Source organism: Hylaeus anthracinus, unplaced genomic scaffold (genome assembly GCF_026225885.1).
Source record: "Hylaeus anthracinus isolate JK02 unplaced genomic scaffold, UHH_iyHylAnth1.0_haploid 4, whole genome shotgun sequence".
Taxonomy (NCBI): Eukaryota; Metazoa; Arthropoda; class Insecta; order Hymenoptera; family Colletidae; genus Hylaeus; species Hylaeus anthracinus.
In genome coordinates, this window is record NW_026535289.1 from 2,712,628 (window position 1) to 2,732,316 (window position 19,689).

The following is a 19,689-nucleotide window of genomic DNA, read 5'->3' on the forward strand; positions in this document are numbered from 1 at the left end:
TTAAGAGCTTAATGGATAACCTTAATGACGAGTTTTCCAGCAAATTCAGGAAAAGAACATGGACCCTTTCTTTTTATCTTCCTTCTTCACACGTCCTCTATCATGACCCTACACTAACATTTTTCTTTCAATGCCATAGGTTCCCGTGACGATGGAATTCCTTTTATTTTTATCAAAATTGTACGAGTATTTTTCAGTCATAAATATAGAACGCATCGAAGATGAAAAAAAAACGAAAACTATTTCAACATTTAGAAATTTCGATTCGACTTTTGAAGGTTTAACTGTAGTATGCAAGTATGAATTATTTTTTAGATATTTCAAAGATGAAAGATTCAGAACATTTTTGATTGATTCTACGTTTGAAGTCGTTTTACCATCGCGCAAGCGACAGTTAGCAATGACTAATGATTACAATGGCATACTGTACATTTATTAACGTCATGGTTAATAGGTTCCTTTATCTTGATTTTCTTGGACTTTTTAAGTTGAACTACTGAATAGGTCTTGTCATATTTTTTCCATCGTTTTGCTTTGTTTAGTTACGTTATTAATTTTGTTCACTATCTAGTATTGGTTTACTTTTTAACCGACTTCGAAAAGGAAGAGGTTACTCAATTCGACATGATTTTTTTCTTTTTTTTTTTTAAATGTCTGTTCACCGATTACACCGAGATGGCTTGACCAATCAGAATGAAACCTATTGTATCTGGTAGAGCATATTCCCCCGGTGATCCTGCTATCAAGATATTTTGCGATTTATCATTTTTTACCCATTTTTTTTTAACAAAAAACCGTGATTTTTAGGTATGGTTGCCGATTACGCCGAGATGGCTTGCTGAATCGAAGTGAAAGCTCTTGCATCTTGTCGAATATATTTCTTCCAGTTGGTCGCGTAAAATAAACATTTTGTGATTTGTCATTTTTTACCCGTTTTTTTAAAAAACAGAAAAATTTTGTCTTGCTTCTTACTCCGAGACGGATGGACCAATCAGATTGAAACTTCTTGCATCTAGAAGAGCATTTGCCATTTGGTCCCAAAACAAACATTTGTCCTTATTTTGTTTTTTACCACTTTATATCACTTTTTATCGCAAAAAGCGTACTATTTCACGTATGTTTGGCCTGAAATCAATAAAATCCCTTACATTTTGCTGCCGTACAGGTTTTCGCGATGATCACATTTTCAACAATTTATGAATTTTTCATATTGTTTATAACTATTATTTTTGCAAAATTCCTATTTTTTTTCTTGGTTCATTAATTAATTCCGATTCCGATCCCGATTAATTCCATATTTGTATAACCTACCAGCATTCCTAATAATCTCATTTGCAACTATACATGGTATCCCAAAAATTGTTGGATGTCCTTGAATGTGGTGTTTCGGGGGGTGATTTGAAACAATTTTTGCAGAGCGAAAATGTTGTTCGAGACTTCGTTAAGGAGATATTGACAGAAACCCCCGACCAATCAGAACGCGAGTATACTGTGGACGCCTGCGGTAGCGTAGGCTTCGCAGGCGCTCCTCCAGCATACTCGCGCTCTGATTGGTCGTGAGTTTCTGTTTCTGGAATATCCCCTTAACGAAGCCTCGAACACCATTTTCGCTAAAGAAAAATTGTTTCAAATCACCACCCCACCCGCCCCGGAACCACCACTTTCAAGGACTTCCAACGTTTTTGGGTCATCCTGTATATAGCTCATAACTATTGTTATTGCATGGAACCTATTGGTTAGAGATTGCCACTAAAAAGAGTGAAATAAAATAATTTTTTGGAAACAAATTTAATCGACTTCGAAAAAGGTGCAGTGAAAAGTATGAAATAATTTCTAGTCAATTTATATGAATATGTACTAGCTCTAGATATAATTGCTTAAAAGTATGGGAAAATGCAGTGAAAAGTATGAAATAATTTCTATTTGAACTCCATTATTATTCACCATCGTTTGATGAATTTGGTTAAATTATTAAATACATCATATTAAATGCATTGCAACTTTTTCGGTGGCGGCGCAGATGTAAAAAATTTTTAAATCCGGGTTGGGTTAGCTTTTGGTAGAGGCGATGATATTGAATGCTGTCAATGTATACATGTTTATTGTCTACGTGCAATTAATAGTAAATGTATATAGTATGTACACGGAAATATAGTTTGAGTAGATTTGCTAATGTATAAACTCTCCCCATGGAAATACTGTATGAATAAGTTTGGGATAGTATTTGGTGGGGGCGGCGATATTGAATAGTGTTAATGAATATGATATCTAAAATGGATGTAATGATAGCAATAATTAAAGACCATATTTTTTGTTTCTCCGACAGAAAGTTAAACCAAGTTTGCCAATTTTGAATATACTTAATTTTAAATTTTGCGCCGCCTCCGAAAAAGTTGCATTAGATTTAATATGATATATTTAATAATTTAACCAAATTCATCAAACGATGGTGAATAATAATGGAGTTCAAATAGAAATTATTTCATACTTTTCACTGCACCTTTTTCGAAGTCGGTTAAATTTTTTTCCAAAAAATTATTTTATGATTTTATAGTATTTGTTTCACATCAGTCTATACTGCAAGCAAATTTATTGATGACGTTGGGACCACATATTGGGTCATCTTCAAGTCCATAAAAATAATAATGGCAATTTTTGTTAATGTTTAAAGTCAAATAGATTCTTGACATATTTTAAACGTCATTGAAAACTTTAATGTCATTTGACTAAATTCCAATGAATGAAATCATTTATTTGAATTAACTACATTCTGCTGATATTTAATTTATGTAAATATTATAAATCAGTTGCTACTAACGATATATTCTTTTCTTCGTCAAGTATTATTTCCAGTTCCATAAATAATATTAATCTACTTGAAAATGTCTGGATGCACATAGACGAGGAGTCATAATATTCCCTTGAAATACAATCCGAGTTGATTGGTCTTCAATTTATATAAGTTCGATTTGCAGGGACCAAGTCAATTTACGCACAGCTTCGAGTCAAGTGTTGTTTACTTCTTCAGTTACCGAGGATTGACAAAGGGAAATGAATAAAGCTTCGACTCGCACAGAGGCTTCCGACCTAACGAGGTTCCAAGTACAGAGGTCCAACTGTAATTTGCTTCCTTTGTAAATTTCCGTCGAGAACCAACGCGTTCTCGAAATTGCACGTGAAAGTTTCTTAGAAGTGAATGCACGTCTAATTGAGAGGCGTGTCGAGATGGTCCTCGATGCATTTGAATAATTTACAAAGCAAATCATGAGATCATTTGTTCAATTTTTGTCAGTTGTATAAACATACACTTATTTAAGGTTGCAATGGTGGAAGTATGTCTTTTTCCAACAAGGTCACATGTGGAGATAATGGAGAGTATAGATCCTTCTCATAGATACGTGCAATAGGATTCAGAAATACTACAGCGCCATTTATACTACTGAATACTTTAAAATTCTGTATTTAACTTGTTTTTTATATTCCTGTTACTACGTAGAAATGTCATTTAGCACTGGATGACTAATACATCTTATTAATTTCGATTAATTATTTTAAACAGGCTGACTATATCGCCACTTGTACTATTGACTGCTACGCAAATCTGTATTTAACTCGTTTCATATAATACTTTTACAGGCTAGAAGTACTATTTAATATAAGACGTGCAATACATCTCCCACGCATTTCTTCACGTCAAAAAAGAACCACAGAAACAGAAAAACAAATTGAATATAGAATTCTAAAATATTGAATAGTACAAGCAGGCGCAGAATTCCATTATGCGCGACAAAATTAGTCGAAAATAAATAATATATTTCCATACGAGGCTCCAGAAAATAAAATTTTAAAATTCCTAGGGCGCACAGTGCGATTCCCTGCAACTCAAAGGTCTCGCCTCCCATACAATAAAAATTCATACAAATGGAAACATCTGTTCATGAAAAAGAGAACTCACCTTGGGATAACCATGAGGAGTCGATTGTTGCGCGTTGGAGTTCGCGTTGGTCGTCCCGGTTACGCTTCCGGTAGAGCCACTCCTTCCGGTAGTGCTGGCTCCGGAGTCTTCCCTGCTGAACGAGAACCTTTTAGGGCTCAGGCTCAGGCTGGCGACGCTGTCGCTCACGTACTGTTGCAGCGAATTAAAGAAACTCATTTTCGTCCCTTTTCACCTGGTTGCTGACACCTGGCCGCGATCTAGACTTCGATATGGCGTGCGCGATTCGAAGCAATGGTCATCGTTTTTCAAGTCGCGCGTTGTCTTTCTTTGGGAACCTCTAGCGTGGCTGACGGGTTCGCATGAAATTTACACACATCGATCTCGAAGTAACGCGGCGGATTGGCTCGTTGATACGGGAAGGAAAGCACCTCGACCTCGAGAACTTTCACGGTTCTTTGCGTCACGGTATCGATTCTGCCCCAGAGCCATTTGCAATTTTGTTACTTTCTTCCTGGCCGATCGTTGCGGTCCCTCGTGGAACTTAAGTCATCGTCCGTCGGCTGTCCCCTTAAGCCGTTTCGTTCCAGGAGCGACGGGAAACGCTTCCGTGTTGTATCGGCATCGTCTGCAAGAAAAACAATTTTTGTTAGCGGGAAAAATTGTGGATTGACTTCATGGATGCTCGCCAGGAGCAGGAGTCGATGAACTTTTTTTTGAAAAGCATCATGGAAAAGTTTTTCTTTTGTGTCATTCGCGGGGTGTAACCGATGGTGCGGGCATTTTGTTCACGATGAAATTGAGTTGCTGATGGTAAAATGAGGGTGGAAGTCAGTGGTAGGGTTGGTCTTTGGTTGTTACGAATTTATCAGTTGAATTGCATTTTTAAGCGATTACTTTGTACTAAACAGTAGACTTACGTAATACAATAAATGTGCAGAATTAGTATTTGTAACATATCTAGCGGTATAAGTGGCGATATTGTTATTCTACGTGAAAAAATAAATTAAAAATGTACTATAGAATGAATTTTTGTCATACGGTATTCTATTTTCGAGAAAATTTATTCTGGACATTTTCGGGCCACGTGTGCTATCGAGTCGAGCCTGTCTGGCGTTAAAGCCATTGAAAATAAAAATTCTACTCTATACTCTCGACTAACTTTTTTCGTGTAGAATTACTGTACTGCTGCTTTTTTATACCACAAGATAATTTACAATACTGTACTTAACTTATTTCGTATATATATGTTACGTATGAATACTGTACAGCATAAGTTGAAATTTGTACATGTTCGATATAGTTAACAAATCCATAATTTATGAAAACCAAGCTTATTTGATTTTATGAACATGTCTATGCATATCTTATTTTGCGAGTAAAAATATTGTTTCGTTATCAACACTATTAGCCATACACTCTTATCTAATAGTTTCGACAATTTTCTAACTTATTAGTATCGACTACAAGAATCGATAAATATAAAAATGCCAGTAAACAAACGTTGAATTTTTCCTAATCAGGCCTTTATTCTTGCCTGTTGAATGTCATCTTTGCATGACTATTCCACATAATTATCCTATATACCAAAGAAACCCAAATCAGAAGTTGAAACGCACATTATTTTAAATAATAATGTTCATACCGATCACCTACATTTTTTATTTATTTTTCCAAGCCACAAGGCTCGATAGTAATTTTATTTTGCTTTCACGTTCTCCTATGCAACTTTTTTACGCGCCTCCCGTGTTTATCTGAGAAATCTCTGTCGCAGCAGTTTTTGTATACCGTATCTTGCAGGTTCCACGAATCCCCAAATGATAGTCCTTATCCACAAGGACCATACCCAAAGACTGTCCCCTTTGGACATCCTTCCTATATTTTTTCAAGATAGGTGTCTGCTTCCAGGGCATTCTCTCTCGAGTGTTACAGAGTATTTTCTCGGGAAATATTGGGGATAGCAAAATGATTTTTTCTTTCACCATCGGAATATAGAGAGGCCTTTTACACGAAGCACCAGGCACTGCTGTTCAGACCCTTAGAAGGTGGAGAAATCCTCTCATTCAATTTTTCTTTTTTCTTTTTTTTATAGTTGCGAATAACTCTCACCTTTTTCAACGATATTTATTTAAATATATACATTTTATATAAGTATATATTTATTTATTTATTTGTTTGGTGAAGAGGTAGTTTTTAATTGAATCTGAATTTTAATTATTAAAAGCATTGACCACAGAGAGGATAAATAAGTTTTTATAATCGAAACGTTGATTGAAAATTATTAGTAGTAAAGAAATTATTGATCCTTTTATACTTATTGGTCATGTAACTTTTCAGCTATGAAAGATGGAGATTACAAGTATTTTTTGGGAAGCTGTTTCGTGTGGTGCTTTGAATCATGGACTAAATCATTAAATTGATAAATATTGGAGGCATCGTTGTTTTCTCAGTATTATTCACTGTTTTTAATATAAAATCCTCGCGTAGCCATCACTTCTCTAATTCTTATTTATTAAAATTGACGGGTGTTATTCACTATTGTTACAATTTGCATGGTATTTTAATGACACACTCGAAGGGGTAGCCTCCTTCGATCTCTTGAACTAGTTTTCCAATTCTTTCATACTTGTTTGCTTTTACTTAATGATTTTATTGATCATACTAAAAATGAAAACCAAATATAAGTACAGAAACATTGTTAATATTTTATAGAAACAGAGTGAAAGACAAGATATTAGAGTGAGACTATTTTTCTATCTATCTCATTTTAATCCTCACCTTATAATCTACTTAAATATAAGAAGAAAACGAAAATATACTATTTATACGAAATGGAGAGCTTTCTAATAATCCAAAAAAGAATCTCTTTAATACCCGTAAAAAATCTTCAGGGAATGCTTTCCAACGCACAGGCTCCCCCAATCTTCAGCTCCCCTTTTGAAAACAGCCACCTTTTCCAGCCCGACACCGTTCGAACAAGTATCGATTGTGTCCTGTATCGTCTTACATAAGATCCTGTCAGCCTGGTGTTGCGAATAGAAATTCGCGGAACGTTTCAGCGTCCACTCTTGCGTGAAAAACGATGGAGGTGTCGACGCAGAGCAGGATGACCTAACTCTGTTGCGGACAGACGTAGGGGTTGAGTATTCGAGGGTGGTTAAGCCGAGCTTTCGGAAGCTTCCACGAGTGGGAGCTATCCGTTGCGTTGTAACCTTCAATCGAATCGACAGCGAAACCCTTGAAGGCGTTTTCCCTTCAGGGGGTTGAAGATGGCCGGATGGGTCGCAGGATTAGGAAAATGAAGCTGATGTCAGCAGTTCCTCTGCGGTTTGGCGAAACATGTTGCCACGATGACGGTCGAGTGACCATTGATCGAAATTAGGCAAAATTATCGTTGCTACGATTGAGTGATTAGTCGTTTTAATGGGCATCGTCAATGTTAGTGTTGTCGTTGAAGTAGGTGTAAATTGGTGAGATAGAGACTTCGTCATGTTCATTCGAATTGCCTAGTAATTATTGCTATAATTTATAAATAAATATAATTAGAACTTTTACTTGAATGTGGTAATAAAGATATACGAGTATTTTAATGTAATTATTAATAATGAATTTTTGTAAGATATGTTTAGTTTTGTACAAAGAAAAATCGCTTTTTTGTGAATGTTCTGGAAAGTTCAATAAATACCAGTAACAACAACAGTAAATTAATTTTCCTTTTGACATAATCAAGTACTGTAAAAACACGAAAGAATTATTGGATTGTAGTATTTAAATGAAGTATTTTATTCAGATTTATGATTTAAATTGTCATTGTACCACGTACAATCCATATTTATTTTGAACAGATAACTTCAGCTCATTATTTCAACCGTGTTACTTTATATTTAAACGAATGTTAACACTAGAATTATTAAACAAAATTCACTTATACAATGTCAATTATTAACTCAATTACAGCCATTGAAACTCAAATAACTTAAAACATATGAGGAATGTTTTTTATTTATTCAAAAAAACGGAAGGTGCTGGACAATTAAAAAGAAATAATTATTTTTTATAAGAACTAAATACATTCTGATAAATAAAATTATTATTAGGTATTTCAATGTACGTTTTCCGAAGTCCGATTTTCAGTCAGTTCTGTGTGAAATACGTTTAATCAACTGCACCATAGAACAATGCAGTTTCGCAATAACTGCAAGAATTTATTGATCTGGACGTCGACACATGTACAGTTAGAGGTTTGCTAATCATATTCTCCAATGTAGCTCGCGCAAAATTTGTGGTCATTTTATTGGCTCGTCTTCCATTCAAACTAAACGGATAGTTGAGCCTTTCTATCCTTATCAGTCTTTAAAAATTCAATAAGTGTAATCATTAGATTGCAGATATTTGTACAACTTCTATAAATATTAATAAAAAAAAAATTAAATTTAAATGGAAGAGTCTCATATATTCAAAATAATATAACGTTTATTTTGTCGTTGATACATTTTATATACTGTTGAATTTGTGTACATTTTCGTACATTTTTTTATATTTCCAGTTGCTATGAATGCATACATTTTCGCAACCCAGTAATCATTTTAAGTTTATGCAGTTCTTTACTCGTTTTTCGATGAATACATCATCCGACTTTCATTTAAAAATGTTGCTATTAAGAGAAACTATATTCAGTCATGTGAATGTGTGGTATTTAAATAGCAAATATGATTCCAGGATTATGAGTAGTCTGTAAAAGAATTTCTCGACACATTTCGAATTTAGAGAGATATATTTGTAAACATATTGTGAGATACAAATTATATTTCATATTTATTGGAAAAAATCCGTATCTATTTATTTTCTGCAGAAGAATTGTGACCATTGCATTTTATAAAAATATTAAAAATAGTTGCAAATAGTTTGGTAGGTTACGAAGCATGATCGTCTCATTAAAAAGTAAAAATATAAAAAATGTCAGACACGTTTTAAAGATCTTAAGTATCAAGAATATTAAAAAACAAAAAAATCTACTTTTTAACCGAGAAAAAATGTAATCCCTTAACTTCCTATGGAAACGCAGTTGTTTCAATACTTCATCTCCATAATGCAACAAGTAGTTTCTTTTCTGTTTCATTTTTATGCTGTTACGCCATGTTACGGAATATCGAAGGATTTTACGCGAAAGCAAACGCAGGTAAACACATGTGAAGCATAAATGCAAATTTACGCGTAACGTTTCAACGTCAATTATTCTAATCGAAGCCGACAAACAGGTCGCTTTGAAATGTTCTAAAATGAAACGTGCAACCGGGCCATGGATTCATCGAAACAGGAACAGGAATTGTTTGCATTTACTGGCATATTTCCACATCCACGTCGTGCTTTGATAAACAAATTTTTAAAATAATATAGGCTACGTGTTCCGCGCAACATTTTAGAGCTCTCCGCGTCAATTCAGGTTGGAAACTGAAAATTGACTGAATACGGACCGATCGCAAAATGAAAAGCTCAACCGTTGTTTGAAATCTGCGAAACAAGATCTCTGCTTGTTTTCAACTATTGAAACAGAATACCACTTCATTCGCATTTCATTTTTCAGTGTATAATATTTACAAGCTAGAATCATAGGAAGGAAAAGCGAGAAATATCATGTGCAAGTATAGTATTTTCACAAATCCAAGGTAATCTTCTTCAAGTCTCGCGCAAGCAAGAGTATTATACCTTCATCTAGACGTTTCGACTCTGGCTCCAGTTATCTTCGATACTATGAAAGGTAAACATAATTGAGATCAAAATTAATTATTCTAACGAAATGCTAGATGCTTTTAAAGTACGATATATAAAGAAAAATCAGTATAAATTAATAGGTCAAATAATCATATTTTGTAATTGGGGTTGAATTTAAATCATTCTCCATAAAAGTAAATAAATGTCAATGAAGATTTGTTATTTATATGAGGGAAAGTAAACAAATGCTTTATATAATTTTTAACTGAATAAATATTGTGTTAAAAATCTCTGATGTTTCTTTTTTTAATGTAATGTTTATGATTTTACAAATTCTATTTAAAATTGTGAGACGATATTTATAAAATCAGTTTTTAAGTAGCGAGATATGTATGAGGTCAGACGATAAGTAAGGAGAGTATTACTCTTTCGGTGAAAAGGGTGCAATAAAACAATTTATTTCCAATCAATAATTATGTATACATTTCCTTTTATGTGAGAGATTTTTTCTTCTTGTAAGATAAAATTGTAATTTAATCACTTATTTATTAAACATTTCGATAATGAAGTTGTATGCTCTATCTCAAGTATTATATAACGCTCACAAGAATAATAAAACAAATGTATTGTCAAAAGAAACATTATTGAACAATTAGAGAGTTATGCGATTACTGATACAAGTTACATAAAATTTATAATAATATAAGGTAACTAATCAGACAATTTATAATAATTCTAATGATACCTTTCTTTTGAGGAAAAATAGATTGATGATTTGTGGTCATAAATAAATTTTGTCTTTCTCAGAAAAGAAAAATGCTTACATAACTCATGGAATAACAAAGTTTAAACACGAATACAATAAAATAAGTATTGAGTTTTCGGTTATAAAAGTCTGTTATTGCAAACAAAGTACTCTCCTAATTGAAGTAAATACCTCTATATCAAAAACTAATGTTTTACGTATAAAAATAAAAATAAATAATACTTTATATTGATTAAATTCCTGTTCAATATAAATATACAATCCGAGACATCGTCCACACAAATAAACTACATTTAGGCAGACAAAAATGTCGTTTAGATATTAAAATATAAAGTGCACAATTTTCTTTACAACAAGATACTGTTTATCAGTGGCACCTTAACCTTATTTTTAAATAGTTTGACTCCATTCTTTTATTTTTAGTCATACCAACCTAAAAATAAAACGCCAACAAAATTATTTTCTACTTTATCCATCATTTCATAAATATGACATTATTCCAAAAAGTTTCTTTCACATATTTTCTTCCAAACGCACCGAATCACATCCCCTTTATCCAGAATGACACAAACACTCGACTGCACAACGGTGCAGACGCTACGTAATAATTACTCGACGTTTAAGCCCCTTAGGTCTTTCCACAGGATCGATAGGACCAAGTTCAACGCGATCCAGAAGCTGGGTCGGCTGGTTTCGCGATTTCGATGTAACCGCGATAATTAGCATCCGGTGTTTGCCAGGTCTGCATTCTTTGCTTACCTTCGCAACCCCTCACCCCAAGCGGGTCTTATTTTCCTTGGGGGCCCGTTACCACTCGTAAATCCCTTCCTTCCGCCCCACGAACCTCCGTCGACGACAGTTTTGTAAGCAAGCCAGCCGCGAAACTCGCGTAACAATCTCGCAACTCCGAGCTCAACTAAATCCTCCACGAGCACGTCACGGTCTTTCCTCGTGGGCACGTCGCAACCGTGACGACACGACGCTCCACGACCGCGATTAATTAACCGTTTAACCGATACTGCTTCAAGATCGACGACACTGTTGCTACTTCCCGACGATATTGGTTTCTCGGTATTTTCCAGCACCGATAAGTGGGGAACGTCGACTTTCGCCGAGATCGAATACGGGGACCGTGCCATCCCCCTTTCGACTGTCGTGAATTTTCCACCCTGTACTGGTAACCTATTACTCCATGATTGACGTACAGTGGGTGTAGAATATATTCGTACACCGAACAATTTCCCGGAAAACTTTTGTGTGAAATTGTAGTTTCTTAACTTCTTTTTTTATAATCAATGTTATTTTACATATTCTTGGAAATTTCTAAGATAGATATAGTCCAAACAACATTTACTAGTTAATATAATTTGTAAAATTAACTAAAGCATGCGAAAAGTGGATAACAGTATACAAGCAATAAGTATTTGTACGATTCTTATGACGAACCATTTACAGTAGAGTTTGTAACGTAAACAGATTAGTTTATTGCTCCGTACGAATTAGAAAACATCAAATTTCCAGTAAAGTGCTTTTAAACAGTTGTATGAATATTTATTCCTTCAACATTTCTATCGATTAATTGTTTTTTTTTGTTAATTTCGTAATTAACATAAATAGCTATTTTTTTTGTAATGTATCTATTCTAGAGATTTCCTAGAATATGTAGAATGTCATTGTTTATCAAAAATAAGGTTATGAATTATAATTTTACATAGTTTTTTTGGAAATTGATCAGTGTACGAATACTTTCTACACCCACTGTATGGGAAATTCCTGACGTTCCTTAACCAATTTCCATTCGCATTTCGAGAGGGACGATGCACGTAGAAACGATTCTGAATCTTATCATATATCGTTGGTCTGTGATAAAGTACATAGAGGGTTGAAAGGGTGAGGCGTAAATTAATTGTCTATTGATGGAATTATTGTCGATGAGAGTTTAGTCAACCTTACGACACTGAAGACGCAGTTCTGAAGAATATTGTTTAGGAATGTGTAAAAATTATTTAAAATTATAACATATTTACGACGTAAAAATATATACGTATAATTCAATTTTATTTTGGAAGATTACCTTAATATTCAGTTATTTTAGTACTACCTTTATATAATTTATGTATATGTCACATAACGTTACAAATATACATACTATGCGTGTACATTATATGGTACATAATAATAATAATAATATAAATAATATAAAATTATACATATTATTACGTTAAAAGTTCAAGTTGTAATTTTTAATAATAATTATACTTCCAGAATATTTTTCAGATATTGTATATAAAATGTGTTTAAGACAAAAAAGAATAAAGAACATTACAAGAATGTACAATATGTGTTCTCGCAAAAATAAAATGCAAAATGAAACATAAAATAAAATAACAAAAAACGACTAGAATAAAACAGATAATTAAAAAATAAATCTCTTCTTTTTACAAAAAAGTACTTACAAGATGAAATGTTACATGAAATGTTTTGTTAACAACAAAATTAACAACAATTTTAACTGTTGGTTCGTATGGAAATGACTAGCACTATTTCCAGAATAAGAATAGAAGCCGTTACGTACAAGCCGCGATGTTGACAAATGGGAGAAAGAGGAGAGTCCATTACTCAAAAATTATCTACTATCGCGAAGTCTCATTTATCCTTTAGATGCTCTAAGGTGTAGGTTCAGAAGGCAGGGCATCAACTGTGTTATATTATAAACAGTCATAAATTCAGTCCAGAACAGCCTATGGTATAAAATAGCGGCATAATGTCAAGGGTGAATTCGGTACACCAGAGTAGTAAAAGTTCATGTTGCACATCTCCTAACAGTAACAGTTTGAAAATAAAATTAGATAGGACTGATGTGTATATGAATCTTGCACTTTTTCAGTAAATTTACTTTGGGCGTCACGTTGTATCCCATAAAAAATCTAGCAGTTTGTAGTTTCCATAGACTTCGTTCTTTGTTTCGTTTCAGACATTGGAAATTAGGATTCTTTGAAAAAATTCTTGTAAAACGCATCTACCCTATTTGTGAAGAACTAGGAATTACCCCAAAACATTAGTTCGGATTTAGGAAACAACATACGGCAACGGAGCAAGTTCATAGTTTAGTACACAATATCAGTCAGGATTTGGAAAAGAAAAGGTACTGCTCTGCATTATTCTTGGACGTTAAACAAGCTTTTGATAAGGTATGGCATGCTGGTCTGTTATACAAGCTTAAACGCCGTTTCCTATCGAAGCTGGTGTACCTCAAGGAAGTGTCTTCGGACCGCTGTTATATACCATTTATACGGCTGATTTACCTACTACATATAAGATAATTACAGCTACATTTGCTGACGATACAGCTCTTCTTTCATCCCATAAAGATCCTCGAACAGCTTCTGCGACTCTTCAGGAACACGTTTGCAATATCGAAAAATGGCTCGACAGATGGCGTATCGCCGTAAATGAAAGTAAATCATCGCATGTTATTTTCACTCAATGTAGATCCACATGCCCCCCCCCCCCCATAAAAATAAATAATACCGAAATCCCGCACAAAGACTCAGTTAGATATCTAGGGATGTTGCTAGACAAAAGATTAACGTGGAAACAACACATCAAAGCCAAATGCTCTTACCTCAAAGGAAGAGTTATAAAATTCTACTGGATTCTACGATCGTATCTAAAAATGGAAAGTAAACTCATCCTATAAAGTCCGTATGGACTTATGGGATACAATTGTGGGGCACTGGGAGCAACTCTAACATCGAGATTCTACAAAAACTTCAATCTAAAGTACTAAGACTGATCTCTAATGCACCTTGGTATGTTACCAATGAAGTAATTCATCGCGACTTAAAGATGCCCACAATAAAAGAAGAAATTTCACGATACAGCAACCGCTATAATTCACGCTACAGCTCATGCATGTAGATTGAAAAGATACTACACTGTCAAACTTTGCAATAGATTTAATGAACTAAATACAGACTCGCATATTGTAATCACTAGACTACGGATCTTTACGCAAAATAAAATTTCGCGAACGTGGCTACACAAATTGAACCTAAATAGGAATTTATTTTATTCTGCAAATGTTATAACCTGAACTTTACTTTCAATCTTTTTTATATTCTTGCATATTGTTTGCATGTTGTAGGTTCTTGCGCATTCAAATTTTCTATAAATGCATAAAGGTCCGCAGTCTAGTAATCACACTAAATAGTAAATTCCAGAATGTAAGTAACTGAAACTTACAAACCATGCCACTGTAACACGCTAACCTAATTGCTTATAATTCTCTATGAGGATTGATTGTAATTGCTTAATTAATTAATAAAACAACAACAAAAATAGAATTAGGACGTATTTATTTAGCGAAGGGAATCTAATCACATACGAACATGTGTATGCCTGAGTGTGATTGAGTGGAGTTGGCGAGAGTGGGAATTCGCACGGAATCAGCCGAGGATGAGAGTTCAAGAGGTTGAACTTAGAAAAATCGACTAGGGAACGAATGGATGGAAAATAAGCGAAATTTTGAGCAACGCTTACACGTTGTTTCTTCGATTTTAATTTCTAGATATATACTTGGTAAATTTTAGTACCTTTCAAGCATTTTCAAGCCGTGACCCTTTTTTTCATAAAATGAAGTTACTTTCAATCCACCAATTTGATACGATCTATGAACATTATGATTTTAGTCATAAACTGCAGAGTAAAGTCAATTTGAGAATGATAATATCATCCTTGATAGAGAAATTAATGCAATTTCCTAAGTAAAAGAACACAAAATTGTCTTCGTTCATTGATCAGCATTGATCATTTCAAACATTTTAAAATATAATTTGGTAGAAATATTTTGAAAGCCTCGAGCAACAAGGATATTAACCAAAGAAAATCAACTTTTCAAACCAGAAAAAAAAGATTCCCTCTTAAGAAATTAAGCAACTCCCAGCATTTAAAGTACACCTGTCGCGTCCCATTATTCCCCACAGCCCAAAAGTCTCCATCATTATAAATTTTCCACCATTTCTGTCAATCAAAAAATTCAAAGGGTCCATGCATCGTTCGTGATTTCGCGCGAAAAAGATCGTCAGCGATGCCGAACAAAGTTTAACGAGTTTCGTCATAACCTCGAAAATTGGTAACGAAGAGAAGAATAAAAAAAAAACGGGTCGCATTAATGGGATCATGAAAAGCATTCCACCGGGACCATGAAACTTCGAACGTGTCACGCTGGGGACCGAAATGAACGACGGAATGTAATTTGTTTATTATCGACTTCGGAACACTCGAATCCTGGCCGAGCTTTAACAGGTCTAACTTCATTAGAACTTTCCCCGATGACTTCCATATACCATTAATTCGCGTTAATAAACATTTGCCAAAGGTTTGAATTACGGGAATCGAAAACTTGCGGAAATCGCGGTGAATGGAGCGTTCCATTTCCTTTTTGCTTTGGTCCCGAATGGTCGAAGCATTTCTATTGGCAGAAACTTCGACAAATTTCCGGCTAAGCATTCCTCAGAGTAGCGAGATAATCACTTATTTAAGAGCAGGTATTAACAGAATTGTTCTTCAGATGGAAATTTCAAATTCAGAATAGAAATTATTGATTCATGTCATTTTTAATTTACCTTAAAATTTGCCATACCAGTTTACTAGCTATGGAAAAATAAATACAAATTTGATTATCCTAATGTCATGACGCTGATGCTGTTTAGTTTCAAGTATAATAGAAAAGGCAATTATACAATTAAATATTTCGTAATAAGTAAATAGTCATTCGGTTGGTCCATCGAATGATTATGGTGAGTAAGTATTTATTTTTATTCGTTATCTATTATTTATAATGAAATTTTGGTCTTTTTAAAAATTCATTACTAATATATATATATGTATATTTTCCACTACAAAAAATGTAATGAAAAACGTGATTCAACTAAAATCAACTATGCTGAAGATGTGTCTTGAACGAACACAGTGAATATAGGTTAATTATTTCTTAATTACGTCGTTTCAACCATGTGTGAGCATGATCCCCTTCGGGTATAATTAAGCCATAAATTCAATGATTCATACCATAACTAAGGAAGAGTATGGCTTCCATGGATATATGGTTAAGTAACATAAAGCTAATATTAAGAAAATGAAAAAAATTTGAAAATATTGTTGTTATCTATAGCTAGTCTCCATAATTGAGTAATGTAAGAGGATTAAATTTCTACGTTATTACTATATTTAATATTACAATTAATATAGTAATTCATAACTTCATTTACCATTTTACTACATAACTTTGAATAATAGTATGGTACATATATTTGATTCAGTTGGAAAAGCATTCAATATATATTTTTGAACATCATATTATACATTTTTAAATAAATTATCCATTCCCACTATCCTCTAATATTCACAATTACATCATATTAAGCATTCATACCATCTGATATTTCATATTTTATCTGCGTACGCGCATATTTCAATTATAATTCATATACCCGAAGAGAAATGTTGAGTTCATTCAGCAAAACTTCATCGAAACCAATAAAAGGTACGCTTTTACCGGGATATTCGAAACTTTTAAAAGCAAAGAACCGTTCAGAATCTCAATGCACGGAACGATATTTTTCCAACGATATTGACATGATCATTAAAGAAAAAAGAGAAAAAATTTAGTTACGAGCCCACAGCGAACAACGTTGATAAGGCTCTGATGGAATACATTTAACATTTAAACGGCGCCCATTCCTTCCGATTCCCGTCGCTCTTTCCTTCTCACGATACCCCGGAGCAATAATTGCCCCAAGGAGGTCTTTTCCTGCGAGGAGCGTACCCTGCCTTGAGTTTTACAAATTTATGACACAACAGGGAATGCTATAGAAAAGCGACGAGAAACGATTTCAAGAGTAGATTGAAAGCTTCTTTCTTCAGAATCTCATTTCAGATAGTGCGCGCTTCCGTCGCTGGTAGTGCGAGTTGAGAAATGGTAGACAAATCGCTCTATCTATCGGCTGAAAGGACGTGCAACGACGCATTATACTTTCGAGGAGGTGTAGTCAATTTTATATCCCTATATAAAATTCAATTAGGAGCCCTCATTACGATAAATAATGGATACAGAACATATTCGGAAAAATAGACAACAAAGTAAATACAAATTATAGAAGAAATATTTAATTCAGAAAAATGAGTCAGAAATAATGAAGGATTTTCCAAAAAAGGGCTTTAAAATCTCGATTTTTTAATAACAAATACGCCTGTCATTATATACATGGTGGATATATTAATATAAGTATATACAAATATATTTTATAAATAAATACCGTTACATACAAACATAATGTATTATATGAATTGCATAAATATTCGTCTTTTATTAAAGAACAAAAATCTTGGAGTTCTTTCTGAAAAACCTTTTAGATGAACCTCCGTGTAATTTACTGATTGTTTTTATCATTTTAGGTAGAATTTGTGAATTTTTGTATTGAGAAATTCTTCTAGTCAATTTTATTTCTTAAATGATTTTACACTGATCCTAATATTTTGCAAAGTGTACGAGGTGTACAAATTCTGCTTTAGAATCATTTGGATCAACGTCATTTGAGTGTCTATTAAATTCATAATTCAACAACATAAATACTTGTTTCTAGTAAGTTTGCCGACAAAAGAAACTTATGTTTCGTGTATTATATAGAAATAACAATAAGTTTTTAAAATATTAATTTTTGGGGTCACTCTTTGATGGAGGGTATAGACAGACGTCCTGTTCGCCTATATGTTAATGTACCACGAGAGCTATACTGTTTAAATTTGGGGTCAAGAAATTATTCATAGTTGTATCGATCGCGATGGATTACATCAATATCAAATTTGAGGCACAAACCCACAACAACCACAACCAACGTTTAAACCCTCGTGGAACGATGGTTTACCTACGTATATTGTAACTAGTTATGCAATTTAAGAGAGCGGTTAGAAATATGATCAAACCTAAAATTATGTACTCAAAACTTTCTTCGCCTAATATTGATTTAAACAATTTTCTGTTTCTTAGGTTAAAGAAGCACATAAAATGAACTAAATAAAATTTTGTTTGTACTTTAAAAAGGATCTATAGAAACGTTAAAACATAAATATACATTAAACTTGATTGTAATTATTTATTATTATGAAGAAATAACTCTAATACTTTCAAATAATGTTTATGAACATTTTTAGGACTGAAAAGAAGAAATGTGTAAGCTACATATGTATGATTTATTTTGTTATGAATCCTACCAGCTTTCAATAAAAATTTAATCACAAATTGAGACTACTATACTTCGTATTTAACTATTTTTATATGTGGATAGAACTTATAGTGAATGTGATTATGACATCTTAATTACTTTCCTCCACAAATTTTAGAAAAGGTAAACAGGAAGTTTGAGTTACGAAAAGCATTGTATTTAATATGATCTCTCAATCCAATTGAACAATACTTTCTATATAAAATAAAATTTGCTTAATATCATTAAAAATTATGGCATCATATCGAATAGCGTTTAGAGAGACGAACGAAATGGTTAAAAAATGTACATAGGAAAGCATTAATCGATCCAATTTTCGGAGGCTAGGCTAATCGCATTGAGCCAAAATTGAAATTAACGTTTCGCCACATGATGGAACGAGGTTTTTAATTCGAATAAACACGATGATGAGATTGTACGCGTGGAGGTAATCCCGATGTAATTCCATTCTGTCCAATTCCGTATACAAATACACGGTTCGAATACATTAGCGTTCATTGTTTAATGGATTGTGCAACGTCATCTTCAAGTCATCCATTTCCAACATGCAGGTCATTAATTCATCTTTTGAAAGCAATCTGTTTCCCTTAAATTTGATGAACTTGCATTAAACGCATGATTCATCGTGATCGAATAGAAGACCATAATTTATTTCCAAATCTTTTCCATGTAGTTTGAGATTCTTGCACATATTTAACAATTTCTTTGATTCTGTTTGTTTTAATTACATTTTAATTATATTGTGAGGAATTCAAGCTCAATATTTATATTTCTTTAATTTTATATAAAAAATACGAAATGTCTAAGCTATCGAAAATAAAAAACATTATTTTTAATTTAGTAGTTCCTCATTGTATTATTTATTAAGTTCCACCTCTTCACGATGATACACACTTATTGTTAGTATCAAGTTACCTATTTCCTTGAAGAAAATTCATTTTTATATAATCCACTGTTCACGCCCACGTAAAAAATCTTATTCGAATTAATTT

At 33.3% G+C, this 19,689-nt stretch overlaps 1 protein-coding gene across 4 annotated transcripts in view; it reads right to left on the reverse strand.

The window, feature by feature from the left end:
* LOC128894515 (BAI1-associated protein 3) overlaps positions 1–19,689 on the reverse strand; it is a 187,712-nt gene that overhangs the window by 97,286 nt on the left and 70,737 nt on the right. For all 4 annotated transcript variants that reach the window (XM_054156293.1, XM_054156296.1, XM_054156294.1 and 1 more), the window contains one exon: positions 3,956–4,562. In XM_054156293.1, the coding sequence (XP_054012268.1) occupies positions 3,956–4,153 (198 nt within the window). In that variant the 5' untranslated portion in view covers positions 4,154–4,562. The remainder of the gene's footprint in view (positions 1–3,955; positions 4,563–19,689) is intronic.